The sequence below is a fragment of the Gadus chalcogrammus genome, chromosome 19, assembly GCF_026213295.1.
Source record: "Gadus chalcogrammus isolate NIFS_2021 chromosome 19, NIFS_Gcha_1.0, whole genome shotgun sequence".
NCBI lineage: Eukaryota > Metazoa > Chordata > Actinopteri > Gadiformes > Gadidae > Gadus > Gadus chalcogrammus.
Window position 1 is genome coordinate 10,682,958 of NC_079430.1, and position 15,647 is coordinate 10,698,604.

Genomic DNA, 15,647 nt, shown 5'->3' on the forward strand with positions numbered 1-15,647 from the left:
GCGTAGTTTTACACGCACACCCACACACACAAGACACACACACACCTATATGATCATATGACCACGGAGAGTCCCCACCCCCGAGATGTCAACTTGCTCAATCAGTGCGCTGGGCGAGAGATTGGACTTTACAAGCAGAAAACACAACTTTTCACAACCGAGTAGCAGGCTGTCTGGTCCAACAGTCCCAATACTTCAAATGGCCTATTCAGAGAGAACACCTCCGCCCAGACATGCTCAGACCGGGAGTAGCTTGTGTCCAGCTGTGAGCCTTCTCCTCGTGCTGTTTACCTGTAACGTCAGGTACGCAGCGTGCGGAGCGAGCAACATCGTCCTGATCCTCTCTGACGACCAGGATGTTGAACTGGGGGGAATGGTGAGTTTTTTTTCATATGTCTGTTTTGTCAAAAAATAAGGAGGTACGTTTCAAAATAAAGTTGGTCGATATACCTCACTAGCTACACCAAAAATACAAAAACAATTTTGTTTTTATTGCGGTGACATGAACACATTTTACACATTAATTGTTGAAGAAGTGAGCGCCTTGTGCATTCTGCAGACCCCGATGAAGAAAACCAAACTGCTGATAGGAGATGCGGGGGCGACGTTTTCAAACGCTGTGGGTACAAGCCTCTGTTACAACCTGCTGCATATACGGTTGTCAAATGTCCCGCAATAAGGCTACTTTCTGCTTCTTAAAAATAAAGACTCGTTGATTTCGTCCTGTCTTCTCTACTCTGCCACGTCTGTCGGATAGTATACAGCCACGGCGCTTGGCTGTCCCAGCAGAAGCAGTATTTTGACAGGTAACTACCCCCACAACCACGCCGTGAGGAACGACTCTCTGGCGGGCAACTGCTCAAGTCCTCTGTGGCAGAAAGGCCCGGAGGCCCTGGCGCTCCCCGTCTACCTCAGCAAACGGAAGTACCGCACGTTCTTCGCGGGGAAGTACCTGGAGCAGGTAACACACACACACACACACACACACACACACACACACACACACACACACACACACACACACACACACACACACACACACACACACACACACACACACACACACACTTAATTAGTTAGTTAAAAAATAATGCAATGATAAATTATGCATGGGGACTGAATTAATATTTACCCATGGACTGTTGACCTCACAGGTGGGGTTGCTGTTCAATATGCATATATACTGTATATGAAAACTCTACTCTATATAAAAGAAGCACTTAGAGCAGAATGATGGTGTCAGTTTTTGGCGGAGTTTCAGTTCTGTCTTCCTCCAAGACGCTGCTGTAACTTGTACAGATTGTTGTGCCACTGCAGTCTTGTCTTCCCAATCTTCCAGATAGTCCTCTAGCAATTGTCCTCCAAAGTAAAAAATTATTAAGATCCACCAACCACAGCTCAGTCAACCGGCATTCTTTCCCACTCCTAAATCAGTTGGTCTGTGGAGAAAGTGTAATCTCCAAAAGTTATGGCGGCACTGTGGTGCACTAGGTTCATATTTTAGTTAAACTACTTCAATGAAAAGTGAGTCAACATACAGACATTAAGGAAATATGCCGTGGGTAAATTCTGACCATCTTCTGTGTCTTCTTCTTCTTTTAGTATGGAACCAAGGAGGCTGGCGAGTTTGCGCACGTTCCACCCGGATGGGACCTCTGGCACGCACTGGTGAGACGGACGGACAGACAGGCAGACAGACAGACACACAGACAGACAGGCAGACAGGCAGTACAGGGTCCAAGTCTGAAGGGTCTGGGTTCCTTCTCCAATGTCCTCAGTCTGCCTGTTGGCCTCCTAAAGCAAGATGCCCTAACCCTATCTGCTCCTTATGAGCACTGTCTAACCCCTACCTGCCCCCTTATGACCTGTATATTAACACTGTCTAACCCCTACCTGCCCCCTTATGACCTGTATGGGATCACTCTCTAACCCCTACCTGCTCACTTATGACCTGTATATTATCACTGTCTAACCCCTACCTGCTCACTTATGACCTGTATATTATCACTGTCTAACCCCTACCTGCTCTCTTATGACCTGTATATTATTACTGTCTAACCCCTACCTGCTCCTCAATGAACTGTAAATGGTCACTGTCCAACCCCTATCTGCTCCTTAATGACCTTAAATTTGTTAGATGAAGACTAAATGGGAAAGTATCTTCAGCGGCATCAGTTATTAAAATGTCATGTACTTATTGTGTTGTGACTTCAGGTTGGAGACACCAAGTACTACAACTACAGTCTTTCAGTCAACGGTAAGGAAGAGAAGCATGGAGACAGCTATGAGAAGGATTACTTCACAGATCTCATAGTAAGTTTGTTATCTCGATCCTTGAGGGAAAATTGTTGAATCATAAAGTTTTATATGGGAGGGTTTCACCTGATTACTCCCAACACAAGGGGGGACCTTGGTCATTTTTAATGAATATTTTTTCAATTGTTGTTTTGTGACATGTTGGAACAATGTTTGTTTTTTTACTATTTCAGAAGCAATATTTTTTTATCTGATGCAAAGCCCTCCCTATTTATTCTGGATGTGTCATGGGTTTCTGTTATACCAGCTTTTTTTCGAAAACCTGTCGTTGGCATATCGTTTTGCATGCCAAGATCAGAGTTCATGCTTGTTAAACCCTTCTGTATGACCAACACACTTTTACATGTGGATATCCACGTGCATTTCTATAGGTTAAACCTGTGCTGAGTTCAAATTTCACCATTTTGCAGTGTTGCCCGAAATTGTATCTGGATCACTATATATTGCTCTTCTTTGTACCCATAATCCACCCTAAAATAAGTTAACAACACGTATTGCTGCACTATATTCCAAGATGCCTTGCTGTTTTCATTGTCATCAGATTCATCAAATTCAGATGGTCAGCACATTGTGCAAATGAGTTGTCATGTCACACGTTCGGCTTGTTTTTGCGAATGTCAATTTAATTATAATAGCAGACAACTGTATAAACTATATGGCTATGCACTAAAACATGATATGGACTGCTGTTCCTGTGTTCCTGTGTTCCAGTTGAACCGGTCCCTTGAGTTCCTGGATAAGAGGAGCCCCGGGCAGCCGTTCTTCATGATGCTGTCCCCGCCTGCCGCCCACGCCCCCTGGACCGCCGCGCCCCAGTACCAGAAGGAGTTCAGCGACGTCAAGGCTCCTCGCGATGGCAGCTTCAACAAGCCGGGGAAGGTAAGCCATGGATCAGGTCGAGAACACTCAGCCAAAGCCAAACGGGGGGGTTTCCCGCTTGGCTGTTCTTTTTGATAGAACAGATTAATGCTGCTTTGTTTGTGTGGTGGGAAAATAATGGTAGACTGGTTCAGGGAACCATGACAACTCAATGAAAATACATTCTTAATGCTACCTGGGTGGCCATTAATCGATATGGCTGCTAGGTGAAAAGACCTTTTGTCTGCAGTCTACTTGTAGGCATCCTACAGGTAGACCGCCTAATGCCCTATAACGATTTAAATGCCCTATAACCCATTTAAATCCCATATAAACCCCCTGCTCAATAATGACAAGTGTCTGAACAAAAATATCATGCAAGTAATTTTGGATAAAGTGTTGATCTGCTGAATGTTTCCTTAGTACTAAAATGGATATGGATGTGTAAACGTTTGTTTCAGGACAAACACTGGTTGCTGCGACAGCCCGCTAACCCCATGGCCGGCAGCTCGATGGACTTCCTGGATGATGCGTACAGGAAGAGGTGCAGGGGTCATTCATGTGACTTACTTTTGTACCACTTGTTGCACAGTTCAGGCTCATGCAAATTTTCCTAAGTTGTGTAATAGGGCCAAATTCAGACTGTTTAATTAATTATCAATGTACTTGATAACTAATGAATGAATATTAACCTTATGAATATTGATTCATAAGGTTATGAGAAAACAATTCTGAGAACTGTTACAAACCTTGTGACTTTGTCCTTCAAAATAACGATAACTCTACAGAAGATACATTTTTGAATAAGTGTGTAAACAAACACCCATCAAAATATTGTGTTGTGCAGGTGGCAAACTCTCCTATCAGTAGATGATATGGTGGAAAAGCTGGTGAAGAAACTGGAAGACTCGAAGGAACTCAATAATACTTACATCTTCTACTCCTCGGATAACGGCTTCCACGCAGGTTTGACTGGGCTATTGATTCTTCAACACCAAGCCGGGAGATATGGTCTGAAACATTCTCAGCCAATCAGAAAAAATGAGTGCCGGACCCTTGTACTGAAACGGATTGATTTGTTTTTGTTGGCTCTGTAAGCGTTTGCCTATGTCATTACAGGTCAGTTCTCCCTGCCCATTGATAAGAGGCAGCTGTACGAGTTTGACATCCGGGTTCCCCTCATGGTGCGAGGTCCAGGCATCGCACCCAAACAAATAGTGAAGGTACCGGCCACTCTGATTGTATTAAAAAATGTGGATGGTCCTTTCAGTGGTTCAATTTGAGTTGATTTGAGACCCCCAATCCCATAGGCACCAGTATTGAACATTGACCTGGCTCCCACCATCCTGGACATATCGGGCTCCGATTTGCCAATAATGGACGGCCAGTCTTTCCTCTCTCAGATGGTCAGTTTTTCTGTTGGTTTAAACGGACGTTGTCTCCCAGCTGATAATGTACCGAGGTTGGTCACCGATGGCTGCACCAAACCTGTAGGCATCATTGATCAAGCTACCTAACCTTCCATCTGCTGCTTATTGACATGTATCAGAAATCACTGCAAGACGCCTAGGTTTAAAGTGTTTGAATAACAAAGGACTCGTTTAAATGATGTTATTCCGTTAGACCCCATCCTTGAGGAGCGGCCCCTCCCGGTCGTGTTTCCTGGTTGAACACACAGGAGAAGGTTCCCCAGTACCGGACCCTGCTTGTCCCAAACTCGGTCGTGGCCTCTCTGTGAGTCCAAACGTCCAACTCATCAGCATTGTTCATCTCTGTATTGATGTCTATGAGTAACTAACGTAGGAATCTGTGATCTAGCACTGTCTTCCCAACTGCGTCTGTGAGGACTCCTACAACAACACCTACGCATGCGTCAGGACACTCGTTGGAATCAACTTGCAGTACTGCGAGTTTTCGGACAATGAAGTTCGTACGATAAAACATCTCCTTTCAAATATCATGTTCAACCAAAACACATTAAGCTTGTTTTTGTGTGTTTGACAAGCCAGCTTGCTTATCATGAATTATGAGTAGTTGCTAGCTCGCTAAACCATTTGCATTTCACAATGAATAAATCCTGTTTCTGTGTGTTTTACCTTTCCAATATTTCTCAGTCCTTTGTGGAGGTGTACAATTTGACATCAGACTTGAGCCAGCTAGTGAACATCGTTAAGAAGGTGGACCCAGCACTCCTGCAAGCCATGAACCAACATCTGATCAAGCTCCAGTCTTGTGCAGGTAGTAGCTGCCATGACAACGGTATCAATGGTTTGTGTCAAACGACAACCAAATAACGGCACCAAATGGATGCAAAAAGGGATTAACAACGGTAGGGCTATCATTGGGTGATGTTAAAGGGCCCCATACAAACAGGTTGGATGTTGATTAGCCATCGCAAGCCATATCCCAAACAAAGTATGACTTACCAGCCTACACAGTGGGACTTTAGGAACTGGTAGGCTGATCGATCCATTATAACACTCCCACTCCCATGTGATGTCATTATAAGGTAGATTATGTTATGGTTAATCAACATCAGATATGTTGGGGGCCCTTTTAAATGACACACGATGTGTCTAACTTAACTTCTAGTGCTCGATAGAACTACTGCTTATGGGCCTCAACCTTTTGTCCTACATGAACTGTTGAGTCTTTTCCAACTTCCAACTGAAAAAGTGAACTGTGTACTGTTGCACTAATTGCAGATATATTGCACTCCTTCTCTATTGTTTAACAATGTTCAGATAATAAGAAGTCCACAACGACTGTATTTGCCTAGTTACAGAAGTTTATTTTACAGGGTGTGAAAAGTCAAACATCCTAGCTTTCTATTCTATCCTGTCTGATATTTACCTAAGAGAGATGATAGACACATATTGCTGATAATTTCTATGTTGTTTATGTAACCTTTTTTTTTTTTTTTTTTACTATTGAGGTAATTTTAATCGTTCTTTACCTTATGTACTGAAGCACTTCCAAAGGCCTTGACTGTGAATTGACATTAAATAACGTAACTGTGTCTATAGTTCATTATTCAAACACGAGTGAGTTGTGAAAGAATACATTGAAAATGCTATACCTTTTGAATTATTGACGTTTAGTTTAGAATGTTTGTTTCTAGAATACTTTATAAACCTTCTCATTACCCTTGAACTCATTAAAACTATCTTTATATAGATTGTGTGATGGGGTGTATAATGTTTAACAGTCTTCCACATCGACCAAACTAAAACCCTATGGACGCACAGGAAGTGATGTCTAGTTTCTTTCAATAGGAGCATCTCTTTCAACACCCCTGATGTTGTAAACATTGGTTAATGTATAGAATCGCTGCATGGGATTATGTAATGTCGCAAAATGAAACTTCTGTCAAATGCCAAACAAAAGATTTAAACATCAAGATAATCAGTTTATTAACTACTGCAAAAACACCACAAACGAAACAAAAAAAATACACTTTCACAAGTATTTGTACACTGCCTGTTTCTGTAGCGTCTGGATCTCTAGTTTAACTGGACATTTGTAGAAGTGGGATAGCAATGACTCCGTATAGCCCGTCAGAAAGTAGAACTTCTGCGGTGGGAGTTTCTGCAGCATCAGCGCGCACACAATGAGCAGGTTGCCCCGCCTCTTGATGACGACCTCGTTGGCAAGGCAACCGTGGAACGTTCCGAACATGAAGCGTCTGATGAACACGTCTTCTAATGCTCGGTCGGCCGCACCCTCCTCTCCTTTAAGATTACCTGGAAAGGTAAGGAAGAACATATTTATGCACATTAACTTTATTTTGCTGTTTGGCAGATGCCCTATCCAAAGTGATTTAAGGTGACATATTATACCACCAAGTCTGAGTGTGATTAGCCGTTACAAGCCGTTTTTAAATTCTGCCACTTCTGATATCACAAATGAGCGTGTCCATCTAGATGTGCGCTGGATAGATCAGTCTACCTGCCTACCCAGTGGACCGTAGCAAACGTTGCTCATCTATCCGTCATACATCTAGGTGGACATGTCCACTTGATGTCAGAAGAGGCAAATTTTCAAGACAGCTTGTGACGGCTAGTCACACTCGCACCTGATGAAATAATCTGCCTTTAAGATATGTCCTTCAGGAGCGGGTAAGGGTTGAGCCCTATGCTTCAATAATTAATTTTCTTGTTTACTTTTAAAATGATCAACCCAATGATTTTGGCCTTTTCTATAGCATGTTAAACAAACAACTCAATGAGCACAGTGGGCTAGTGTGAGCCGAGACGTACAGGGGTGCTGGGAGAGCCACCCTTTGCGGTGTCCGATGTGGTGGGGGTGCAGGGCCTGCTCGTAGGTCACGCCTCTGTCTCCTTTCCCCACACGGATACGAGCCGCATGGTTCTTCATATTGAGGAGAAACAGACATTCTTGAACAAAACAGCCAAACATAAATGTAATACATTTTATGGAGTTGTTTCAACAGCTGACTAAAATAACATTGAAATAATTTGCAGTGTTGACCAACGTGCATGTCATTATGACACAATTCATGAGTTTGTTTTTCTTCTTATGAGAGGTTTCACTGACGTTGACAAAGATTCATTATTGAAGTATATGAACTCGTTACCTTGCACTGTACAGCAGTCACATGAAGGCCCCTAGCACCCAAGTTGTTCCATACGGTACCGGACTTCACTAAAGACCTCTGGGAGAGGAAGGGAGATGGTGAAACACCACATCGATCAATCATGCAATACTACCTATAATTGCCATGTTTGATTCTGACAGCCCGTTTTGAGCCTTTAAAACAAAGTAGCCTACCAACATGTGTGGTTTTGAAAGAGAGAGAGAAACAGAGGAAACTGCTCACGTGTATTTATATTTAATCAGATGCTGAACGAAACCTTCTTGGGATATTAACGTTATCTTTCAGTTTTGTATCCATTCTTGATAAGAAGTGAGTTTCAATTAACGTTAGCTAGACTATTCTGTGGACTAGTCCGTCACGAGTCCCCTATTTTCTTTTATTAAATCAACAGATCAACATTTGTATTCACAGAATATATAGTTTGCTAGAATATATACAACATACACCCATTCCAAAGAGTAAAGTCACATTTCTTACCAACATCATCGCACACGGACTGCTGCTCAAGGACGCCGCCATGTTCCCCCGACCCTCAACAACTCACTTGGATTATTATGGGAAGAATTTTATACTATGATACGTATTGATTAAGACAGATGTGTATTCTTTTGAAAAATCGTGTTTTACTTTGACGTTAATTTTGTTTTAAAATGATATTGCATTCGCTGTTATTTTATAGGATTGAGGATTTGTTATGGGGAACTGTTGTGGGGAGAAACATTTGTTGACGGACCGTTCTCGAAGCGTACCAACCGGATGTGCAAAATCTAAACATTCTGCACGTTCGTCCACGCTCCTGTCTGCCTGAACAACGGATAATTATAAACGAAAACACATTGATAAGTAATCAGTACGTACTCCGTCGAACACCGTGAAGATGTCTTCTCCCGTCGAGATGACAGAGATGTACGACCACGCGCTGCTGGGGATCCTGCAGCACGTCGGCAACGTTCAGGACTTCCTACAGGTCTACTTCGGCTTTTTGTACCGCAAAACTGACTTCTACCGCCTGCTGTCATGTCCCAACGACCGAATGGGCTTCCCTCCCGGCATCGCAGAGAAGATGGTTCAGAAGGTATTGACGTAAACTATGAACGTAGACGATATGACTAACTATATGATTACTACAGAGGGTTTTTGTTTTGACAGTTCATCCAGATTGTTGGCAAATTTACAAAACATGGACTTAATAGTACACTACACTTGATGGTTGTCTGATGGTTCCCTTTGCAGGCGTTTAAGAGCTTCGAACGGCTCTCGGAACAGGGCAGAGATAGGCGACTGAAGGAGCTTAAACAGAAAGAAGAACCCAAAGCACCGCCTCCCGTAGAGCAGGAGGTGTTGGTGGAGTCAGTACCACAGCAGGACAACGCTGAACCAAACACAGAAGCAGTCCGAGTAGAGAAGTCTTCCTCAGAACCAGAGCCATCTTCTGCATGCTCCTCTCAACCCGACACGAGTCCACAGGCTACTACTGGTGGTCCTCCCCAGCCGTCCCAAGATGCCAAGGCAGAGGCTTCAAGCACAGACTCGGCTTCAGCAACGTGAGTAGTATTCATAAACACGCAGCACGACCGGTGTTTCAGTTCAAGTCGTGACCCTAAGCCGAATGCTTCACTTGTTTTTAGTACTGCAGCTGATCAAGTCTCTGGCACAACGGCACAATGGAATGGAATCTCAATTTGAAATATTTTTCCCCCAAAATGTTATGAGTTCGAATCCCGTAATGTATGCTTTGTTGATCTGAATAAACTTTATGTCTCAAAGTGATACCGCCTTGCGTCACAGTGCGTTGCTTAATGCAATTAAGATTCAGCAATTGCATTGCTTAATCCGTTCTAGCTGTCCCATGTAAACGCATTAATTTCCGAAGTCGCTGCTTTGCTTACAGAGACATCCAGTGAAAGGGGACAACAACACCACATCAGGCGACCGAAATGATAGAATGAGCGCATAACAGTGTTTTTGGCTAGTTTCAAGCAGTGGGGGGAAACATTAGGTTTTGATTAACTGGATGTACAGGCGTCTTATTTTTTGGAAACGCGACCAATGCATGGTCTTAACAACATGGATAGTAGGGTCACAAGTTGATCTGGCTGCCTTTCGTGTTTTCAAGAAGAATTTGTGAATTTTAATATACTACGGCGGATATTTCCCCAGTTGGTCAACGGCACAATGGAATGGAATTGCAGTTTGTTATATTTTTTCCCCACAATGGTATGAATTCGAATCCCGCAATGTATCATATTTCAAACATTAATTTTCCATTTATTTCGGCTTAGAACGGTTCTACGTGACAAATTTCTTCCAATTAAACTCCAAAAACGAATGAGATTAGAATGTTTTTGACATTTTATTGAATAACAAATCAAAGAGGCATTCGCAAGGACAGCTACGTGTCTGGTCCCGATTTCCAACATCTGGTGTAGCCACGACAACAAGCGAAGCATTCGGCTGAGGGTCACCAGTTAACACGGTCACGACTTGAACTGAAACACCGGCCACTGCTTGTCATCTAACTCGGATGCATCACTGCTAAACCAGTGTGCAGATATAAAAGTACAGTGTATTTTACGTATGTCATCACTCTCTGCCCTTCCCTGTATGACATACAAACTGAACCGAATAATGAAACGTACTGAACACATCAACAAACAATCTCATTTGTTGATGAAAGATAAATTAAATGAAATAAGTTGGGTGATCCAATTCAGATAATGATTTGACATGACAGCTTCTGCAGAGAACACAGAAAATTCCTGAACAATCCTAATATGTGATGAATAAAATAATGAATCAAATGAATAAAAGATAGGTTTCCTTATAGAATGTAACACTCTGGAATAAGCTTTTTATCTCTGTTGGCCATTGTCCCACCTAGGCCCGAATTAACAGTGTAGGCCCTAGGGTGACCACCCTGCCCCCCTCCTCCGATTTTAGACGTGAAAAAGGGATGTGCCCAACAAATAAAAAAGTCAACATAGATAGACATGGGCCTACAAATGCCATACTTAAACTGATACTGAAATACATACATTCACACTAGGTATCTTGACCGACCATCGAGCCTCATTAGACGGTTGTAGCCGGTTAACCGATCGAAACCCGTTAACCAATCAGATTAAAATGTGCTATTTGAAATAACTGCCATTTCGAGCCGCGCCAGCCGGCTACTATTTCGTAACTCTGCTTATCTCGCTCCCGTTCTGCCACAGACTCACACACACACACACACTCCGAGTGAGAGGCAGTGGCTCTAACCGCGGTACGACCTGTGTTTGAATTGAAACATGAGGCATGCTTACTGCAAGTTGACCGTGTGTAGAGAGCGGGCTCGAACGCCCACAATGGTCTGAGATGGCGTGGACCTCGTTGAGACCCTGCGCGGGATTCACTTGGGGCCAAGCGGAATAGGGCAGCCTTGGGAGCCCATTTGAAACATTGCCGCGGCTCATTTAAGAAAATGACAGCTCCGCAGAGACGCCACTTGTTTAGTTTGGAGGAGACTGAGAAATTGAGTTTGAGGGTTAATTTTTTTCACTTCTTAGGTCACACAAAAGGTCTTGGAATGAGATGGCTAAATGTAGTCTCATGCGCATGCGGGAATAATTAAGGCTTGAGGAGAAATTAAACAGTGGGCTAGAGAGGTGGTGTCCGTCCAACTTCCAATGAGTCACCTCATCTGATCATCTTTTTGTGTGAAGTGAAACCAACTCCACAGTCCAAACTGACCCCAATTTTTTTTTAACCTCCAAGCGACAAGATTGATCGGTTAATGTTGATACGGTCAACCATCGGTCAAACGGTCATCGGTTAACATCCCTAAATCATACACAGACTTTATAAGCATCATTAACTGAGCTACCAGTTAAAAGAGAAAACCGTTCCACAAATATCCAATCAACCTCGGAGGCAGATATTTGGCCCGATATAAGGCTAAATAAGCCTCACCTTTAGCAAAACATCTTCTTTCTTGACTTTGTGCAGGCAAAGTCGTAAAATCCTCAGTCAATTCCCTTGATTAGTTTGGATTCAATGACCATCAGGGAGGGTGCGGACTGCCACTTCTGTCTCATAGTTGTCCAGAGTTAGTGCTTAACTCCTTTAAGTGGAGACAAGGATCTCTCGCCCTCGCAGTTGGGAACAGGCAGGGTTGATTGCAGAACAGCCTGATTACAACGAACACGCTTAGGGGGGAGTTGTACATTGCAGCCCATAATTTTGTATAATTTGCACTTGCAACATCTCCTACGGTGAACTGCTTGCGCCGACGTTGGCTTCGCTGCTAGTGCTAGTGGCAACTTTATCTTGGGCTCTAGCATTTACAAATATAATGTATAGATATATATTGGCCTCATCGATCTTTGGCCTTAATATCAGTTGGTGTTTTACAATAAAGACCATACGACAATAACTTGTTTTTGCAAACAAAAACAGTTGACATGATGTACACAATTATTTTGGCTATTAACAAATTAAATTGTGTGTGTGTGTGTGCGTGGGCGCTTCAGGAGTCAGACCCAGTACCAGGCAGACCCAGACAGCTACAATGGAGCCACAAGGGAAAACTACAGCTGGTCCCAGGACTACACGGACGTGGAGATCCGCGTGTTCGTCTCCAAGACGGTTGTCAAGGGCAGACAGGTAAACACAAAACCTCACCACCAGCTGTCGCCAGCTGTTCTCTCTTCAGCTCACTCGGCATGAAAGAAACACTTTCATTGCATAAAAACAACCGACTGTGTTTGTGATGAAGACGCTTAAGGCCATGTCTGTTACGAGGGACAAATGGATACACTTAAGGAACATTTAAGTGTTTTTCCACCACAGAAAAGAGAGCTCTTTGAAAACGAACTCCAATATAGACGTATCTGTAAATCTTTCATTCGTTTTTGTGTAGACGGGTATATTTTGGAAATCAATGGCGTAAAATGGCCACTGGAACCAGTGATCATAGGAAAGCCAAGTGCTCTACACAGGTACATGTGCAAAATCTTTAGTATAGATGGCTTTCGAAGATTTAAAGAGTCTGCCTAGAGAACGCCAGTGTGGACGGAAAACGCAGCGTTGGCAGTCATCCGGCCTCGTGTGTGTGGACTTGGCCTGAGTCTCCCCTGCCGTCCCCAGGTGTTGGTGAACCTGCTGCCCGGCAGCGTGCGCGTGTGTGTACGGGACGGCGCCGAGGAACAAGTGCTGATGGAGGGAGAACTGCCGCACAAGATCAACACGGAGAACTCCCTGTGGAGCCTTGAGCCAGGGCGCTGTGTGGTGGTGCGTGCAGCACCCGCACACCAACACAACCGCACACAAGGACGCCCGCACACCAACACCACCGCACACATGGTCGCCCGCACACCAACACCACCGCACACATGGACGCCCGCACACGACGCAGCGACAGACAGAGACACATGCAAAGACACGCACAATCAGGGAGAGCCACGCACACGCGTACAGGGAGAGACTCACACACACACACACACATACAGGGAGAGACACACGTACACACACCCATACAGGGAGAGACACACACACACGTACACACACACACACACACACACCCATACAGGGAGAGACACACACACACGTACACACACACACACACCCATACAGGGAGAGACACGCACACAGGTACAGGGAGAGACTCGCACACACACACACACACACCCATACAGGGAGAGACACACACACACGTACACACACACCCATACAGGGAGAGACACACACACACACACACACACACACACACACACACACACACACACACACACACACACACACACACACACAGGGAGAGAGAGACACACACACACACACATCCACCCATACAGGGAGAGAGAGACACACACAGACACACAAAATACACTCTAGTTGCCAACCAAATTTTATCACCAGATCTGTGCCCTGATTGCCAATACCAAACTAACTCCCAGCGTTCCTCTCCCATGCCAGCTGTCTCTCAGTAAGGTCGGGGAGGTGTGGTGGAATGCGGTGCTGAAAGGCGAGAAGGAGATCGACATTAACCAGATCAACCGGGAGCGTGGCATGGCGTCGGTGGACGAGGAGGAGCACGCCGTCCTGGACCGGCTCTCCTTCGACTACCACCAGAAGCTCCAAGGGAAGCCCCAGAGCCACGAGATGGTACGTTCCACAAGTCCCCCGTCTGGCTCTGAACCCATGGGCAGTTGGTTCGGTCCGCAATGTGACGTGTTCGCAAATAAAATAGAAATTCCTGCAGGATTCTGTCCTGGCTACTCGGGTGTTCTGAGTGCAAGTGTTACGTAGGTCGGATCCTCAATATCCAAATCCTTGTTGTTGTTATCCGTGCGCAAGAAGCTCAACCCTTAGCTGCTCCTAAATGTATCTGATTTTGAAAGAGTCTGCTAAACGAGTAGCTTATAAATTGGCAGAGGAATATAATCCTGAGCCTTTAGCCTTTGAGGGGATGCTAAGGTGACAAAGCGACGTGACGCCGGCTCAGCTGTGTGTGCAGTCTATAGCGGGTCTATTCATGAGGGGAGCAGATGGAAAGGAAGTCATTTCCACCGTGGAGTGAGGTTGGGGTCGGTATTGCGCTTTAATCGTGGCCTTCCTCGGTTCCAGAGGCGCATAAACTCAGTGGACCTCTCATGTACTCCCTGCGGTCCTCAAAGGTGCGTTTTGTTTTTTGTCCCCGCAGAAGGTGCACGACATGCTGAAGAAGGGGTGGGACGCTGAGGGCTCTCCGTTCCGGGGGCAGCAGTTCGACCCCACCATGTTCGACATCCCCCCCAGCGCGGTGCAGTTCTAAATCAAACGCTCCCCCCGCGCGGACAGCGAGGGGGTTACTTACAAACTGTTGCTATTTCAGGGCACGGGTTGGGGAGAGAAGGGGGGGATTAAGAACAAAACAAGGTGTGAGGGACGAGGTATGAGAGCCGTGCCTGGATGAGAACTTCAGTGCCTGGCTTTAAAAATGTCCTACTGATTTTTAAATGCGTTTTTTAAAGGAGCCTCTCTCTTGTCACCTGCTCACCGGAAAGCTCAAATGTTATCCCAAAAAGTTTGACAGTTAGAATATTGAACTTATTTATCCACTGTTGGAGGATTGAGTCGATGGTTGAATTCATGTGTTGGTTTGCCTTTCTGCCTATTCGTTTTTGGCTTCTTTGTGTAAAAGTTGTGTGAAAATATTAAATGGTTATGAATAAAATGGATCGTTTCCACTCTGATGGTAATTTGAGCATGTTAGGTTAGAGGTTTCAGTCACCCATGTTTAAAATGTATCTGTACGTCTTGCATACTGGTTAATATTAGCTGAGAGACTTTCAAAATCCTAAGAGGCTAACTAGTTGAGTAGTTTTTTATTACTTGATATCAGACTCAACTCTTGTTCAATGCTAAACTTCATGCCGTGTGTGATGCTCTCATTGAGGAAGCAATCCACAACATAAGTCCCTGTATTGACTTACCATTGCAGCTAAAGGGCAGCATAGTGGGGTTGCTGTATCCTGTAATGGGAGCCATCCCTCCCCAATCCTTAATGAGCTCATTCTGTATTAATTGTGATGTCAAAATGACTTCTTAATTACTAAAAGGTAAACTAACTCGAATCATTCGATTTTAAAGCCTCCACAAGCCCAGGTTGTGGTGTTCTACCAGCAATATAGGCCTATCAATCAATCAGTCAGTTCCTTGGCTATTTTGGTATCGTAACGAAGCTATTGCAGTTTCTCATCATCACCCTATTTAATGTTATTTGTAAACAGGGCTACGGCATTGCAGTGTATCTTATTTCTTCACGGCTCTTGCTGTAACGCGGCTATTCTTAAATAGCTTTCTGGGCACATGCAGTGGACCGACGCGGGGACGGAGA

General features: G+C 44.4%; 3 protein-coding genes across 3 annotated transcripts; 2 read left to right on the top strand and 1 right to left on the bottom strand.

Annotated features, from left to right (window-relative positions):
• Positions 1 to 27: 27 nt before the first annotated feature.
• gnsb (glucosamine (N-acetyl)-6-sulfatase (Sanfilippo disease IIID), b) lies at positions 28 to 7,052 on the top strand. The gene is made up of 13 exons (XM_056578847.1): positions 28 to 376; positions 560 to 619; positions 758 to 961; positions 1,603 to 1,668; positions 2,215 to 2,313; positions 3,028 to 3,195; positions 3,636 to 3,718; positions 4,022 to 4,140; positions 4,294 to 4,397; positions 4,485 to 4,580; positions 4,798 to 4,908; positions 4,993 to 5,100; positions 5,289 to 7,052. Exons 1-13 carry the CDS (start codon positions 86 to 88, stop codon positions 5,466 to 5,468), a joined length of 1,689 nt encoding a protein of 562 aa, XP_056434822.1. The 5' UTR covers positions 28 to 85; the 3' UTR covers positions 5,469 to 7,052.
• mrps24 (mitochondrial ribosomal protein S24) lies at positions 5,993 to 8,481 on the bottom strand. The gene is made up of 4 exons (XM_056578860.1): positions 8,270 to 8,481; positions 7,772 to 7,849; positions 7,434 to 7,545; positions 5,993 to 6,917 (listed from the first exon to the last, which is right to left on the bottom strand). Exons 1-4 carry the CDS (start codon positions 8,309 to 8,311, stop codon positions 6,634 to 6,636), a joined length of 516 nt encoding a protein of 171 aa, XP_056434835.1. The 5' UTR covers positions 8,312 to 8,481; the 3' UTR covers positions 5,993 to 6,633.
• A 4-nt stretch (positions 8,482 to 8,485) lies between these two features.
• nudcd3 (NudC domain containing 3) lies at positions 8,486 to 15,520 on the top strand. Its single transcript, XM_056578856.1, has 6 exons — positions 8,486 to 8,867; positions 9,026 to 9,336; positions 12,304 to 12,436; positions 12,920 to 13,063; positions 13,745 to 13,933; positions 14,472 to 15,520. Exons 1-6 carry the CDS (start codon positions 8,670 to 8,672, stop codon positions 14,580 to 14,582), a joined length of 1,086 nt encoding a protein of 361 aa, XP_056434831.1. The 5' UTR covers positions 8,486 to 8,669; the 3' UTR covers positions 14,583 to 15,520.
• Positions 15,521 to 15,647: the final 127 nt, after the last annotated feature.